Source organism: Falco biarmicus, chromosome 4, assembly GCF_023638135.1.
Source record: "Falco biarmicus isolate bFalBia1 chromosome 4, bFalBia1.pri, whole genome shotgun sequence".
Classification (NCBI taxonomy): domain Eukaryota; kingdom Metazoa; phylum Chordata; class Aves; order Falconiformes; family Falconidae; genus Falco; species Falco biarmicus.
In genome coordinates this window covers 14,174,162-14,191,963 of record NC_079291.1, presented here as the reverse complement: position 1 = coordinate 14,191,963, position 17,802 = coordinate 14,174,162, and the positions used below count along the sequence as shown (strand labels likewise).

General features: G+C 41.6%; 1 protein-coding gene across 5 annotated transcripts in view; it reads right to left on the bottom strand.

The window, feature by feature from the left end:
- Window positions 1-17,802, bottom strand: part of FYCO1 (FYVE and coiled-coil domain autophagy adaptor 1) — a 51,439-nt gene that overhangs the window by 30,074 nt on the left and 3,563 nt on the right. For 3 of the 5 annotated variants that reach the window (XM_056336939.1, XM_056336942.1, XM_056336941.1), the window contains exons 2-9: window positions 13,903-14,087; window positions 12,260-12,366; window positions 10,853-10,978; window positions 6,996-7,102; window positions 5,951-6,094; window positions 4,488-4,581; window positions 1,447-4,077; window positions 317-409 (exon numbers count right to left, since the gene is read on the bottom strand). In XM_056336939.1, the coding sequence (XP_056192914.1) occupies window positions 317-409; window positions 1,447-4,077; window positions 4,488-4,581; window positions 5,951-6,094; window positions 6,996-7,102; window positions 10,853-10,978; window positions 12,260-12,366; window positions 13,903-13,957 (3,357 nt within the window). In that variant the 5' untranslated portion in view covers window positions 13,958-14,087. The remainder of the gene's footprint in view (window positions 1-316; window positions 410-1,446; window positions 4,078-4,487; window positions 4,582-5,950; window positions 6,095-6,995; window positions 7,103-10,852; window positions 10,979-12,259; window positions 12,367-13,902; window positions 14,088-17,802) is intronic. The other 2 variants (XM_056336943.1, XM_056336944.1) reach the window with 2 other exon arrangements.

Below are 17,802 nucleotides of genomic sequence, written 5' to 3'. Positions count from 1 at the left end.
TGGGCATGCAAGGCCTAAGACAGACACCTTTTAAACCTGCACCCCCATTTAAGAAGTGTACACATAACAAGGTCTTACATAAAACCCGACTAGCTTTCAAAGCAGGACAAATCCTAAGTGCCATTGTGCTTTTCATAATTTCTGTTTCAGTGGCTAACTTTCAGCTGCTGAGTATTTTGTCTGCAGCACCCATACTTATTGAAGGGTATTCTCAGACACACAGCTAGCCATCACAAATGCTGCCTGCCTTCTCAATTATAACACTTATGCCTGCTGACACAAACACCTCTGTCTTTTAATCAGATCAAGCACCTACTTGTAACTCCGCAATCTCTTCCTCTGCAGCATGCTGTTGTCGCTTCTGCTCCTCAAGTTGCTCTCTTACTTTCCCACACTCTTCACTGACAGCCTAGCAGAGAGATCGAGCAAGGAGTTAGCATTCCTCTAGCAGCCACCCCTTCGTCTACAAAATTCCCAGCTGTGAATCACATGTGCTTTTACTGCTATGTATGGGATAAATACAACACCACTGTCACGCTCATGAAAGACGATGACAGATACCCAGTTCACAGATTCAAGGCAAGTCCCCTCTGTGATTTACTGTTACTTTCTATGGGCTATTACAGTTCTCAACAAAAAGAAAGCCCAACTTGCAAAACACTTTGGCTCAAAAGAGTGAAACGGTCCAAATCATATCGACGTTTAAGAAGCCTTTATGAAAATGAAACATAAATGAATCTACACCATTTTCTCAAACTCATGGGATTTCTGGATACCACCACTGGCATAAGCCTCTGATCAACTGCCAGAATTAGACATTATCTCAGAATGGCAGGACAAACACAATAAGATCTTCAGCTTTTAGGTGTGCTGCTTCACACATACAGGGCTGACACATTTTTCTGGAAGCAAAACTTTGATCTTCTCGGCTGCTACCTTGACCAGTTGAACGCAGACATATATGAGGGAATTAATGGCAAAAGTGTCTGGTCTCAGTTTAAGTTTGCTTTCACCAAAATCAGTTTTAAGGAGAAGCAGCGTTAACAGGTGCGGGGAATAGGTCTTGCAATGTTCACATTGCAAAAAACAAAAAAAATCACAGCTGTGACCAGAGGGAACAGTTACAGAAGATGCCACTTTCAGTGCCAACATAGGAAATCATCACCTCTCCATTGCTGGCTGGCTTTTCCATATCACATGGCCTTTCCAGTGTGCTCAGATGGCCACACTATACATTTCCAAAAAACTGTGAAGTGTTATTTTACCTCCAACAGACCTAGGTCAGGAGTGTAGAGACATTTTTGGATTCCCAGGCTAAGTTGTGTGCTAGTCTCAGAGCCTGACCAACACAAACCTTAGGATTTCATGCAGTAATTGCTTCAGCAGACACTAAAGCAGGGGAAATCCTGTACAACTCCCTCACCTATGATAATCACATTAATTTACCTTGAATTTTGTCTGATAATTTAGAATCTCAGTGCTCATTTGAAATTTTATTGCAGACAGCTCTTCTTGGCTGGTCTCTTGGAAACTCTGTGCCTGTTTCTTTACTGTCTCCAGCTGCAATTGCAGATTTGGGACAGCAGCAGCACATATTTGAGCCTCGTCTAATTTCTCTTGCAGGCTCTTGTTCTCCTGTCTGAGATTAGAGGTGTCGAGCTTCAGCTTCTCCTGTTGCTCTGCTGCCTGTTCTTGCAGTTCTTTGAGCCTTTCTGTGGCCTGGGCTAAGCGTTCTTCTGCATCCACCTTTTCAGAGGTCAAGGCACAAATCTGAATGCCAAGTTCAGCCATGTCTGTGTTGGTCCTGTGGAGGAGATCTTTGTTTTCTTCGTTTTCCATTCTAGCAGCTTCCAAGTACTGCTTAACCTTGAACAGCTCTTCCTTCAGGTTCAGCAAATTATTTTCCATCTCAGCTTTTTGATGGGCTGCTGTCTCCTGCTCTTTTTTCAGCACTTCTTCTCTTTCTTTACATTGCACCAATTCTTGCACGTGGTTTCTGTTGAGTGACTCAATTTGCTCTGTCAGCTGCTGGACGAGTGCCTTTTGCTCTCCCAAGACAGTCTCTGTGATTGACAGCTCACCTCTCATCTGCTCGCTCTCATTAGCGGTCTGTTGAAGCTTGACTTGCAGGTTGAGGACTTCTGCTTGCAACCTAGACACTTCACCTCGGTTGACCTCCAACTGCTCTTCAGTTATGGTCAGTCTGGAGGCCAGTTCTTTTGCATCCTTTGCCAGAGAAGCTGCCTGCTCTAGTTGGTGTTTTTCCACTGATTCCTTTTCTGACGTGAGGGATTCAATAAGCTTTGTCTGATGAAGGCATGTCTTTTCAACACTGAGCTTTTCTACCTCAAGAGTCTCTGCTTTCTTCCTATGTCTTTCAGCTTCTGCTCTTAGCTGCTCACATTGGCTCTCCATGCCTTGCAGTTCTACCTCCTTCTCTGTGAGCTGTGACTGGAGACACTCTTCGCTTTCCTTCAAGGCGCCTAAGCTTTTTTCCATTTGTAAACTACGCTGTTTGGCACTCTTAAGCTGTCCTTCAAGTGAGGCATAAGACTCCTTGGTGGTCTCCTCTTTTTGCTTTAGTTCTTCATAGTCTGAGTGCAGAGCCTCTAATCTCTCCTCCAGAATTTGGCTTTGCCTCCTAGCATTCTGCAAATCTTCATCCAGCTGTCTGTTCTCGCCTCGGAGCTTCTTCTCTTTTTCATCAACTGACACCAGGGCATCATCTATCTCACTCTGAAGCTGTTTCTCTGAGGCTCTCAGCCTGGCTACCTCAGCTTCCAAGGAAGCTTTAGAAGCTTCCAAATTCTTCAGCTTCCCTTCCATCTTGTTCTTGGACTGCTGCAAATTCGCATTCTCCGCTTTCAGCTTCCTGCTCTCCTCATCCATTTCGCTCACTGCAGAGTTTTGCTGTTCTGTCTGCTCCTCCAGCTCTTTGACTTTCTGGCTGAGATGCTCTTTCTCAGACAAGAGTTTCCGGTTTTGCTCCTCAAGGCTACGCACAGTCTGACTCACCTTTGTTAAGCGACCCTCCTGTAGTTCAAGTTGCTCTGCTTGCGACTGGGATTCCTGCTTCAGTGCTCCTTCCCTCCTACCATACTCCTCCTCAAGTTTCTCTTTTTCTTTCCTTGCTTCCTCAAGATTTTTTTCCAGTGACCCCACCTGAGCCAGCAACCCCATTACCTGGGTCTGGAGCTCAGCCATCTCCTTTCCTTTCAGGGTCAGGGCCTTCTGAAGTGCATCCATTTCCTTTGCCATGGTTTCCAGGCTCCCAAGCAGCTTTTCACTCTCTTCTTTGGAGTCAGCAGTGAGGCAATTGTATCTGGATTCCAGTTCCTTCTGTGCCTCTTCTTTCAGCTGCAGCTCCTCCCTTGCTGCTTTCAGCTGAGACACATGTTCATCATTGAGTCTTTGCATATCTGCCTTTTCCTTTTCTGTCTCCTGAAGCTTCTCTAACAGAGCCCTTATCTCTAGGGCAGAGTCACAGTGAGCTGTTGCTTGCTGTCCCTTTTCCTCCAAGGCAGCATCAAATTTTGAAAGGAGGTTGAGTTTCTTCTGTTCTATGGCACTCAGCTTGGCTCTGAGCTCATCGATGCAAAGATCCTTCATAGCAACCAAAGCCCTAGAGGCCTCCAGTTCCTGATTCAACACCTCCAGTTTTGAGGCACAGTTTTCCTTGCTGGTCACAAGCTGTTCCAGCTTTGTTGAATATTCCTTCTGCTGCTCCACTGCATTCAGTTCCAGTGACTGCAGGCACTTCTGCAGGTCATGAACAGTGCTCTGAGTGGAGTGTGAAACCTCACATTGCTTTTGTAACTCTGTGATCATCTTTGTCAGCCGGGAATTCTCCTCACTGTAGTTATTGCTCTTCTCCTTTTCTACCTGTACTTGTTCTTTCTGCAGGCGGACAGCTGCCTGGAGCTCCTGGTTTTCCATTTCTAGCTGGTGAATACGATCCTGAAGTTCCCTCTGCCTCAGCTCAGCCTGGTCAAGTTCTACACGCATCTCTTCAAAGCTCTCAAGGTGTTCAACATTTAGTGAGCTATTTGCATCAGGGCTGGAGGGAAACTCTTGAGCCTAAATGAACAGAAGGGGAAAACCAGAAAGTTTAAGAAGTATTAAACAGGTATTTGAATTATGTGCTCAAATGAGAGCAAGTTCAGATTTTTAATGCACAGTGACGTTACATCTTGCATCCACAGCACTACAAAATACCAACTCACAGGAAATGGGGCTTGTTTTCAGAAAAGATAAATGAAAACATATCTATCTGCAGCAGTCTTCTGAGTATTTGTTTTCCTCTACAGGATTTGCATGTTCAGTTTAATCAGCTACCTGACAATTCCCTGTACTTTTAATTAATGTCTCTTTCTGTAGTTTACCATTACAAGAGTCATAATCACCATAAAACTACCAAGCTCTCTGGAACTATGCCATTAATTAAAGATCTACCATGCCACATAAACATTTATTTGTAACCTGCTTACCTGCAAATAATTGCTCACTAAACTGCTCATGCTGGAACTGCGACTTGGGGGCTTCCATAAATATGCTGAAGATCCAAGCGAGGACAGTGTCCTCCTGTTGATCACATAGAGAAACAATATATGAGAAGTCTAAGCACATACATATATGCGTTTCTACTCTGATATGCAAGATTTATCTAATTGTAACTACCACATACAAAAAGACATAACTGCACCTGGTGTCTGGGCCAACAACCACTGCAGCTGACGGAAAACAAAATAGGGATATCAAAGGCACCTATAAAAGATTATGGGGTCGGTAGCTGTGACTTCCCACACCCACAAGAACCAATGCAGCTTTGCACTAAGAAATTGTATTGCCGTGTAGCGACGGCTCAGTCAGATGGTGGCAGCATGGAGTTCTAGAAAACCCCCACTGATACGAATGGATCTGCGTCAGACCTAGTGGCTTTTGTAATCCTTCCGCTTTGAGGTGGGATCAGACTGTAGTGACCGCGTATTGCCACCTCTATCATTGCTGCAAATGAAGCACACTTGGCTGTTCAATCACTACATGTCTCAGCTCTTAAAACAGAAGGAGCTAAGAATATTTCTTCTTGTGCCTGTGAAGAACAGTGTGGTGAGTTGACCTTGGCTGGACACCAGGTGCCCACCAAGCTGCTCTATCACTCTCCTCCTCAGCAGAGCAGCAGAGGGAGAAAATAGGATGGAAAAAACCACCTGTGGGTCAAGACAAAGGTAGTTTAATGAAACAATAGCAAAAGTCATGTGCGTCCAGAAGCAAAGGAAAACAAAAGATGTTATTCTCTACTTCCCATCAGCAAGCAATGTTTGGCTATTTCCCAGGGAGCAGAGCTTCAGTACGCATAGCAGTTGCTCCAGAAGACAAATGTCATAAATAACGAATGCCCCCACCTTCCTCCTCCTTTCTCTTACCTTTTATATCTGAGCAGATGTCATATGGTATGGAATATCCCTTTGGTCACTTTGGGTCAGCTGTCCTGCCTGTGTCCCTTCCCAAGACCTTGCCCATCACCAGCCTGCTGGGATGGGTATGGGTGGGTGAGGTTGGAGAGACAGCCTTGATGCTGTGCCCGCACTTCTCAGCAGTGGAAAAAAACCACTGGTGTGTTATCACCACCTTTCTAGGTATCGATACAAGCACAGCACTGTGAGGGGTGCTATGGTGCTCAGCCAGACCCAATACAAATAGCTTGGGATTTGGGCCTAAACTGCACTTACTGGAAGTACTCCATTACAGAGCATCAACTCTGATCTCTGGTACACAGTATACTGAAGCAAAAAAAAGGCCAATTTGGTCATAGACTAATCACATGGAGAAAGCGTATACCTGGTGTAACACAAGTATTCCTACCTTCAAAAGCAGAGCTTTTACAGATTCTGTAGCAGGCAGGTATTTTATGGTCCTGTTAATCCAAAACAACGAAGTGGTTCTATCTTACCTGGCAAATGCTGGCCAAGCAGCATCTAAATCATAGCCTCTTGATGCCAAGTCAAACTGAACGTCAGTGAGCTCATAGAGTTGACCCACAATGTCAGAACTCATTTTGGAATTCAGAAATGGACTTCTTGCATAGTACCAGTCACTTCAAAACAAACAAACAAACAAACAAACAAAAAAAGAAGTAATACTCATTCACAAGGAAAAAAGAAGAAGCAGTTTCACTTGCAAAAAAACCCCCACAACATCATTATTCACTCCAACCCAGGAAAACTATGATATGTTATTCTAAATGCAAACTGAAAACAACCAGACCCACCAACCAATATCCCATCCTTTTGATGTGAATGAAAATTAAACAGCTTCAGTGAATTCCCCATAATACCTTTAGATGAGCCCCTGCACAAAATATTTTTTGCTTTGTGCTTGAGCAAAACACTGGCAAGACAAAATATTTATACCTATTCATACACTGGATAACCACACAGTAAACACCTAAAGCACACACTTAATACATCAAAATTGAGGAACAGAAAGCAGCAACCAGAGTTAAGTACACTGTGTAAATAGTTGGCTTTTTCTAAATGCCCTAGCAGTGCCCCTCCAACCAACTACAAACTATCTTTGGTGTTCCTTGGCTAGGGGCAAGCTGTTCCTCTGCATGACAATCAAGAGATACATGCAAATGCTTCCTGGGGCTTTGCGCAACATACCCAAATTAATCCTCTCTTGTGATGTACAGTACAGAAGATCAAACCCAGGATCATCAATGCTTATAAAAATGTCACCTTTGAAACTGACATACAGAAGCATCAGTACCACCCACTCCACAGACGTTTAGCTCTAACAACTTTCAATCTTTACCAGCCTAAGAGAGGTATGAAGCAGTGACCCAAGCCAAAAGGTCTATTATTCTTCCTATCCTATTACCAGCTCTCTAAGCCAACCATTTGGAAGGGTTTCGATTTCTTTCAATAGCCACTAGGTGATGTTGTTTGATCACACTGAACAACACCCATTAGTTGACAAGGTACTTTGCTATTCACCTGGTCACCTTGGTGTTCATAAAACATTGCTGCAAGGTGTCTGCTAGTCTTTGGTGAACCAGAGAGTAACGAAGAAATGCTCTTCCTTTTCCAAGAGATGTTCGTAGCTGGAAGGGAGAAACCACACAAACAATAAAATTCTAAATACCATTTGCAATCATGTAGAGACATGGCAGAACAGTCTACATACCAACACAAAAAAACTCACAATAAGCCACTAGGTGTAAAGGAAGTCATAAGAACTGCCAGTGAGAGAACCCTTCGCCCAAGACTGTCATTGGGTGAAATCTTTTTTGAACAAAAAAAATTTTATCTACAGTTGGCTGTTGTCCATTTTATATAAATAATGTATTAAAAATATATAAATAAATAAAATAAAAATATAATAGAATAACAAGAATATAATATATATTATTATATGTATATAATAAATAATATAAAAGGCATCACAGGACCACTGAATCATCTAATATACCAGGCACATGAGTACAGCCCATGCTAAGTACAATTCCCAATATGAGGCAAAATCTCAGTGTGCCCAGAAGCCAGAAGTGACAGCTTAGGTTACTTAAGATGTGTCTGGCGACAGCTGGAAGAACTTTAGGGCAGATCTAGTCACAAAACAAAGATCTACACATATACAAATACACAACCTCATGGACACAGTAAACCCAGGCAATGCAAGAAGTCTTACTTAATACTTACCCATTAAGTTGATAAAAATCTAATTCTTACTTCAGACCAAGAGCAGCTGCATGACTGAAATTAATGGATCTTTTTATGAAGACAGCTATTAAATCAACATAAGGGGGATCACAAAACCCAGCACTAAATTTTCCTATAGCTATTTACTTGGGGAATTGATGTTTTGTTTTGTCTTTTACATTTGAACTATCTGCTGTCCTGCAAAATAGTGAAACACTAAATAGTAGTGCTACATTTCTCCTTTCCATAAAAATCAGTAACCAGTTTAGAAATGGAAAATTAAAATGATGACAGAATTTCTCACCAGCCAGACATGCTCCCAACTAAACTGTTCATCCAAACATCTAACCATAACAAACCAAATATATTCATGATTTAAAATGGAGGCCAAGGAAAATATTAGATCTGCTGAGGCACAAGTTAGTAGGTTACTGTAAGTTTTGCTTGAAAAGTTACTGTGAAAGAAGGCTCAAAGGCCACACAAGCTTCCCCTCCTTCTGATCAGTATTCCACTGTGGTGAAGTGAGAGTAATACTTCAGCTTTCAGTTTCCTTGGTTTTGCTGTTACTGGGCTTCCATTCCAAACTAAGACACAGGTGCCTTGTTTATCTCAGTAATCCACTATATGCAAAAACGTCCCTTATACATGGAATGATGAAATGTGGAGCAAAGGAAGCAACACCTTTTACTGCTTTTTATTTTTTAATTCTATAGGACACAAAGTATGAAATAACATGGTCCCCAAAGGCTAAGTATCACGGAAACAGCAAATTTAATTTGCCAACTGGTTTTCACCCTCATTCACCCTGTAGATGTGCAAATACTTCTTCAGAGAGATGCTATCCCTGCTCTGTGCACAAAGCTTACAAACCTTTTTCCTAACTAGGCATATTTAGTGAATATCTTAAGAACAGTCAAAATAAAACCCACCAGAAGCCACTGAATTAATCCTATCTTTACTCCCATTGGTTTATCAATTTAAATCACAATGCCTTTTTTAAGCACGGATGTACTAGAACAAATGTATATGATGAGAAGTGGAGAAAAATATTTACATATATGCAGCTACAAGTAGCCAAAGACTATTTGACTAGGAAGCAAACCTATGCCACCTCCTGCTAGAGCCCTGCTAGAATTCAGGGAGGCAGGCAGTGTCTGGTATTGTCAGTGTTTCCGTGTTGACTGCAAACACTGTGGCTAAGGCCCAATGTATGGCTGTGAAGACTTGGAAAGCTGTGTATTCAGTGTAATCACCTTTTTCAAGGGGAACTACCATAACTCACTGCTCACCTAATGTCATCAAGTACAAGGCTCTCTATTTATTTAACAGATGTGCAGTTTCCATGGTATTCCCGTTTGCTTCCTTGCTCCACCTCTCTAGCATATCATGCACCCTAATATTAGAAGCTCTGCAGGTAAAGCAGAAGAGGAGGCATTATACTGTTAAATGTTGGACCATTCTTAAAAGCAACTGCCAATACTCTTCTTTCCTTGTTTGCTTCTATCTTTGAAAGTCAACAAGTACCGCGCAGTGAGCAAATAAATGACATATGAAAGCCTTTATAGTTCTGTCCAGCCAGGTTCAAAAACCGGCTGCTGATTTCCACCTGTAATGAAGAGGAATAACCAACATTTTTCTGTCATCTGTCATTTCAATCCTGGATCCGAGTCTGCCAGCTCAGTTATCTGAAACGGTTGACTGATTTTATTTTTTTTAGAGTTCATATTCCTAAACCACAAGTTAATAAAGTTAAAACTTCCACAAGCTAATCTCTATGGCTGCACATAAACTGAAATAGAATATATCCTTCTTTCAAACAATAATTTCTGACATCATGCTAACCACTAAACAGCCATAGGTACTGAAGAAGGAGAAAAAAGCAGGGCAGCCTTTACATGTGGTAATATACAGGTGATACCATAGGCAACAGAGTGTTGAAGGCTACAACGCAGTCACCTTTACAGAGAAATCATATTGGCTAATGCTACTGAGAATTTAGGGGCCAGTATCTACAGTCAGGGGACCTTCCCTGCAGTAGCAGTCACTGTCTGTGCTTCTCCAGTCTTTCTGGAAGTAGTACGATAGTCAAACCCAATTTCTACAGCTCTCCTCTTTCCTTTCCCAGTGGTAAAACAAGCTGGAGCCCTTCCTTTGCTTGTTCACCTTGGAACAGCAAAATTCAATATTGCTTAAGTTGCTGAGAGAAGAAAATGAGGTAGGAAACACAGAGCCTGCCTCTGCTAGAGTATCATGGCTCTCTTTCAGCTGACTCAAACCAACATTACCTAGAGTGGCTGTGGAGGAATTGCTAAGAGAATAGGGAAATCTGGTGTAAATTGTTAACTTGCCAATACACGTTAGCACTGCTCACAGATACAGAACTGAGTATCAGGACAATGCTGGCCAGCACCACCACGCCACTGCCTCTTTTACCCGCAGGGAAAGAAGCTCTTCTTCAGACGATTCTGAAGACTCAGACAGGATCAGCACAGAAAGCTTCTCACAGTACTTATTTCACCCACTCATTGAGCTGAAGACATAACATGGCTGTTACAAGATTAAGCTTTTACGACTGTATCTAATAAAGCTTTTTGTCCTGTTCATGACAGCTCACCCAAGGGAATAATGACAACCATCTCGAGCCATTACATCATGCTATTTGACATGGAGGAACAAAGTTGAGACAGAAGATGAAATTCTGCTCTCAGTGAGTCCTCCTCAGCTCTACTGACCAGGTGAAAAAGTCTTAAGAAATGTCAAATATGGTGAATCTTTCCTCTTACACTTAGAGCCAAGTCCTGCTGTAAGCTGTGCTACAGATGGCAGGCTCTACCCTTGCCTTGATTTTTCATTCCTTTTTAGAGAAAATGGCACAAACTTTATCAAAAGGCAAAGCACAACCAGAGACAAACGGGACCACTCACTTGTGTAAGTGGTCTTCAAAATAAGCAAGAGGCAGGCTATCTAATCCTATATAATTTAGTGCCATAGTAAAAAGAGTAACCTTGTATTTTTATACTTTACATGAGAAAAATAAAAATTCCCAAAATTACACTGCAAAAAAGCAGTGTAAAAGTGGTTTCTGCTGCACTTTGAAAAGACACACCAAAACATTAACCACATAATTATGACGCTTAACTGATCTACTTACTTCTGTAATAGACTTGACAAAGCGGATTCCATCATTAGCTCCTTTGACTTTTGCCAGACAGTCACAGAAATAATCCCAGTAGTCTTTTCTGTTCCCCAACAATGTGTTTTTTTCTTTCTGGTCAAACTTAAAAAAGGAAAACAAAATGCAATAAGCAAAACTTAAATATAAATATACTTATATATAGCTACTTGGAATTCTGTTCCTTTCCCAGTAACACGTGCTTTCATTACTCTTAGTTTTAGCCAATGTATTCACAAAGGAAAGAGACATTGTACTGCACTGATGCAATCCAGCAGCTACAAAAGCTACTTTACAGACAGTAACAGATAATAATGTTCTGGGTCTAGTTAAAATACAGACATCCATTCAAAACTGCTGAAACAAAGGCTTGCAAGAGATTCAGCGCTGTTCAAGAGCAACAAACTAACACCCAGTTGCTGAGAGATCTGCAACCAAGTGTGGCCAATAACACACAGGCAGGTACCAGGAAAACCTGCTCTACCTAAATAAGTTTCAGAGCAACAACGCAGGGAGGGCATGGACTGCAGCTTGGACCTTTCAAATCCCAAAGGATTCTCCAGCTTCTGCTGAAGCCTCTGCAACCCAATTAAAACTCCCTTGCCTAGATTAAGGCTAGATTAGCACTCGTTGTTGCGATCACTGATGTGATTACAGTATGTGTAGACACAAGACTATGAAAATTGAATTACTTAAATCAGGGGTCCTCAAACTACGGCCCGCAGGCCGGATACGGCCCCCCAGGGTCCTCAATCCGGCCCCCGGTATTTACAGACCCCCCCGCCAGGGTTTGGGGGGGGAAACCAAGCAGCCGCAGATGACTGCCTGCCACTTCATCCGCGTGCCGCCCCCCTGGTTAAAAAGTTTGAGGACCCCTGACTTAAATTTTGAGGACAGACAAAAATTACCACTCCAGATTAAATATCAGCCTTTGGCAGTAAACCTTCTATACAATTAAAATGAATTTCCAAGTGAAATTGCTAAAAATTCTGTAAGTTCCTCACACCAGTACATTTGCACCATGAACAGCTTACTAGTATTTATTTTGCATTAAAATGTTGCCAGGAACTTATTAGCTGTTTTTCCAAGTTAATTTATCAGAATATACCTTTAAAATCAAGCTCAAATCTTTCAGATCAATAAAAGAATGCCTCACATTCTTCAACCAAACTGTCAGCATTGCCTTTTGCTTACATTTATTTACTTTATTTGAAGTACGTATAATAAGCCGCACACACTTCAGTTCACTTACTTGGGGGCAAGGGGAAGAGACTTAATTGGATATTTATGATTATTTGAGTTAAACCCTGCATACTGAAGAGGCAATCAGAGAAAAAGAGGCCTACTTTTGATGGTGGATTACAAATGAGACACGTCACATTTTACCTGAAGAAGGTACTCAAGCTTGTAGGAGAATTTTTGCAAGTTGACACTGTCATCTGTGATCGGTTCCCCTCCTTCTTTAAATTCTTTACTTAATTCAATCACTGCATCTTTAAAAAAAGACACCAAAATGGTTAACTAATGCAAGAGATATATAGCACTGAAGCCATAAACAACTAAATAAATGAGGGTTCTGCCTGGGCATTATGCATGTGTATTCATGCTTCTTTCAGTTGAAATGTCTTAATGACAGTGCAGAAACCTTACTGAGATGCTTGCAATTTAAGACCACCTATTAAAAAAACCCAGAGCTCAAGCTATGTCAGTCTGTTGTATGGACTATTTCTTGTTCTTAAAAAGAGCAAAACTTCCTTCTGATGCTTAGCAAAACTTGTTTAACAGACAACTGCTAACTGGTTCTTCAGCAGAGGAAAGAGAAATAACTTTTTGCTCTCTCATGTGCATGTTAAGGTATTGCCACAGAACAAACAGAATTCTGATTAGAAAGGACAAAGCATGTAATCTGCTAAAGAGGATCAGTAACACGAGAACAGTCATTCAGTCAGCACATTTATCTTCTCCCTGCTTTATTCAGGAAGGTTCAGTTTGTGCCAGTTACAAACACAAATGGAAAAAATAATTTATATTGAAATAAGAACACAGCAACTCCTCTTCCCTAAAACCTACACCCACAGTGGGTGAGAAAATCTCAAGTCAAAGCAAACTCTGTTGTCTCCCTGGACACACTGACCCAAAAGAGTAAATACACTCAGCATCAGAAATTACTGATTTTGAGCCTGCTTTTCACTTGGTTTTGTACTTCTTTCCGGTGCCTGAGTGAGCCTTAGCTCCCAGTCCCACTTGCAAATTAAAATCTCTTCTTGTTAGAAGGCATGTAGATCTCCTTTTTTATATCACAGGAAGATCCAGATTCCCAGCTTTGGTGCATATGGTACCTTATATTTAATAAAGATTAAAAGGAAAAAACCTGGATCTTGGTATAGGGCTGATTAGGACAGAGGCAGAGCAGAAAAATGGTTATGAATCTGCTGCCAATTTTGACTGCAACAGAGCTGTGGAAAATAAGGTTGGCTACTGCTAGTGGAGGACAAGCTAGGTGCCCAGAAAACATGTTCTGCAGCAATGACAGCTGATCCAATTCTCTGGCACTTTTCCTCTGGGTCTCCACTCCCAGTTTGGTTTGGTCTCCTGTTTTTTCCCCTTCCACATTATCAGCAAGTCCACACCAGCTTCCCATCAAGCAAGGGTCTAAAACCCAGGCCTTCTTATCTCACATAAAGTCTTTTAATAGCATAGCTCTCTCTCTTTATGCCATCAAAGTCCTAGCTCACAACGCACACCCCAAAGGCACTTTTTTTTTTTTAAATTGTAAAACTTATTTCTCATCTTGTATGTTTAAATTTGCAGGATTTAAGAATTTAGGATCCTGTAGAATGTACAGCACATCTTCGCCAAAAAAAATCAGTCACATCTCTATTGAGCACATCACACACCTTGGACTATGTTGTTTTAATTGCTGCAGAAAAGTGTTACATAACTGAAAACACAACTCCTAGTCCCTGTTTTCTAAAATACAGAGGACACAGTCCAGCCTCCAGGATGAATCTGTCAGCCTGGCACTGTACCTTGCAGGTCTCTGATAATCCGCTGCAGCTGGCTTTCACCACTAGTTGCTGCCATCTTGAAAACCAAAGGAGCTCCCCTTCTGGGCTGTCAACCTTTTCATCCATCTAGATAAAAACAGCAGAGTTCATATCCTTGATGACCATTGGGCTGATGAAGATTATTCTTCTCCGTGACACCTGCAATTCTGTGTAAGTCAAAAATAAAAGGAAAGTCTTTAACATCTCAAATGGGCAGAAGAGAGGTGCTTTGGCATTTTAGATCCTGTTTAGTAATGAATTCCCATAAGGACAACTCTTTTCCAGCAACCTCCTTTATATTTCCTTCTAGATTTCACTTTCCATTTCAGTTATTTCTTCAGTTACATCTCTCAAAGCTACTGAGCAAACCATAGAGAGCAATTTTCTCTTCCTGGAGTTACAACACAGTTAGTCTTACAGCGCAGCTCAGGCTGGCATTTCATGCAATTCTCCTTTGACCCTGACAGAGGTTCTGATGACACAGGGCTTTCCCTCCCAAAACCCTTTGCCAGATTTTCCCTACAGGATGCAGCGTAAAAAGATACAACTTTTCCATTTCAGGGGGATTTTCAAAACACAGGCTAGCCACAGGCCAAGGAGTCAAAAAACGATGTGTGTTTGATTCTCTGGCATCGGAGCATATTTTTAACTCATAAGAGCTACTAAAAGATTTATCATTACCTCTTATATAATAGCATTTGACTACGGCCAATGGCATTAACTTGCACAAAACTGCAGAGCAACAATGACATCAGTGCAGTTGCACTAAGGACCTGGCACAGAGTACAGCAGAGAGGGCAAGACAGGGTATGTCATCAGTCCCTCCTCGCACGCTTGGGTCATGCCTGCTGATGTCTGAAGCTGGCTGCTTGCTCCCTTTCCTGCTGGCCTAAGTACTAGTGTGGGGGTGACAATCTTCTTTACAGAGGAGGATATCCTGGAGATTAAAGAAAGAAGCAGAAAGGAAACACAGGAAAGAAAAGATTTACCTGAAGGGGAGTGAGACACCTACAAAACAGTAAACAAAATTTAATGACTGTAATTAAATTGGTTAGTGGAGTAGCTACAATGACCTACTTTTAACCTCATTTCAAAAAATTTCTCTTTGTGTTACTGTAAGCATGTCTGGATCTCCAGCAACTACTTTTTTTTTAATTCATTGGTCAATTTTGGCCAACCTTGACAGAAGGTAGAGGTCTTCAAAATATTACACTCCTCCATGTGTAATCAGAACAGGAAGCTGGGAGGAAGACGATGAGCAGAATTCCTCTTCATAGAAAGGCTGCAATGAGCAACCTCCATTACAGGCTGATACCAGAGAACCCACTCCCCACCCAAGTGCATTTTCAGTGTATAGTAACAGCAGAGCTCACACTGCAGACTTGGTGTAATTCAGTGAAAAAGTAAATCAGATCTGCAAGACAATTTCACTGGAAACCAAGTTCCACTACTTTCTACTGCTTACAGAAATATTTCCCATTAACATAACTATTCTGGTCTAGCCATTCCAAACAAGGGCACTTCATCACATGGGCCTCACTGGTATCACAAGACCTGTAATTATTTGGTGCCCACAATTCTATACCTGTGCTAACACTCTGCAAAACAGAACAGGCAAGTGAGGATACTGACTTGTTAGTCCCTTGTGTAATGTAAACATCATTTATCTCACAAAAGCAGATACTGTCAGATAACTGCAAGGCAAACTTTAGGAAAGTGGAAAAGGCAACCTACCTGGCCACAAGATAACACTGACAAAAGAATATTGAATGCAAACCTCACGGTAAAGATGAGGGAAGAAACGGGAAAAGGAAGCCTCTACCTCTCAGGACTGTAACACCACTGATTTAGTTAAATAATTTCATTCCAGTACTTTTCTGGAAAAAGTACTTCGTACCTTGTCATTGCAGGAAACAAGCTCCAGTGGAATTTACTGCAGCTGTGCTGCTAGCTTTTCTCATTTTGTACCGTGGTACATAAAGCTGCACATCCATAAAGCTAAAGAACTGTTCTCTGGAAATAAGGGTCTGAACTGCAGAAAAAGACAGTGACTCTTCTGTCATGCACACACACATGCTTTTACTAGGCAACTCAACCCCTTGTGCTTCAACACTGCATTGCGCTTCAACACTGCATATAAAGATACGTGACTGACAAAAATGCACACTGGGCTACATTAAAAAGAACAATTAAAAACAAAAGGCAGGCACAGCATGAACGTCAGATAAGGTTTTCATTTGGAGTTTTAAAGCTTGGTTCCATTCTGAGAAGTGAAATTTTGTTGCTAATTTTCCTCCTTCGTTTTCTACACCAACAAACCTTCACATTTCCATTACAAAAGTATGTTTTTGGAGGAATATTTGTTGTATCTGTTAGTACCTCAAACAGGAGATCATGCAGTAAACCTATGCTGGGTTTCCCACATGCTCACACACATAAACCTTGTTTTGAAGTGTTTGAGCATACAAACATTCAGTAATTAAACATATCTTGCAGAAGATATGTGTCCAGAAAAGCAAATTTAGGGTGTCATAGCATAGCAGAAGACAGTAATTAAATGAAGGGCATAAAAACATTCACATATTTTACAAATGCCTAGCAGAAAAGTATCATGTTTATAGTTCGGGGCTCCTTACAGTTGAAGCCCTTTTGTGGGGAGGTCCTTGCACTTTAGGGATATTTACATATTACAGTATAAGTACGCAGACTAATGACACTCACAGAATCCTGCTTGCACCCCTAACCTGACAGGAGAGGCTGACACAAAAGAACCAGGAAAGTTTTGTGTAATCTTTGTGTAAACTCCCTGTTCTATGGACAACTGGCCTGCATTCCCCCTCACCCCCATTCCTTGTATTTGCAAACTGTTCTTAGAAAAAGATCAAAACTAAGCAACAGATATGAGTATACTAGTGGCACGATACGAAATCTGTGAGATAGAGTTAATTTATAACCCTGAGTGGGGAAAGCTGGCAACTCTAACAACTTTTTTTAATGCTGCACCTACTGAATTGGACCTCCTCTAAGACCTGACTTAAAGCCCCTTGAAACATTACACTGAACTTTGACAAAAAGGACAGATGTGTTAGACCAGGGATACAGTTGCCTGAGAATACAGTGCTTTGTCTCTGATACTCCTCATATCAATAACTGTTGCACAACATGAACTCAAGTGACCGCTCTCTGCAAAGGGATGAACTTGTACGTATCTCTCAGAGACAACCCTGTCTCATCCCTGCCTCATGATGAGAGAAGCTGCCTGTTTGAGGAAGCGGTCAGTTCAAAAGGAGAATAGTGCCTCTCTGATAACAGGAATTGCACAGAATTGTACTAGTATCACTTTTAACAAACTCATCTGCCCTTTTTCCTTAGGACATGCCTGACCTCACCCCATGTCAGGAATGCTACACTGTGTTTACTAATACCTATGAGCAAACCTAACCATAACTCTCCCAGAGACTTACTTTTCCTCAGCTGCTCCCACCCTATTTCACTCCTCCTGGGAAAAGGTACCCCCTGCTGCCTCAGTGACTGTATGGTGAATTGAAAAGATAGGTTTCATTCAAAAGTGAAAAGTTTTTTTCCCCTTCACACTCTCATTCTTCCAAGCCATTCTCCCCATGTCCATACATACCCTCGCTGCCACAAAACCTGCTCTTCCTTCTCCATAACTCACTCAACTATTTAAATTTCTTACACATTCTTGAAGCCAGGTACCTGATGCTCAGATGCTACTCTGAGGAGCATCATATCGATACGTACAGAAATATAAAAAACAGAGGACTTCTAGCTGCAAAGGAGTGTTGGTGACTCATGACTCTCAACTCGCTCATTTAACAGGCTTAGTCTTCAAAAAATCTCATGTTGTTTGGTTTCCCAAGT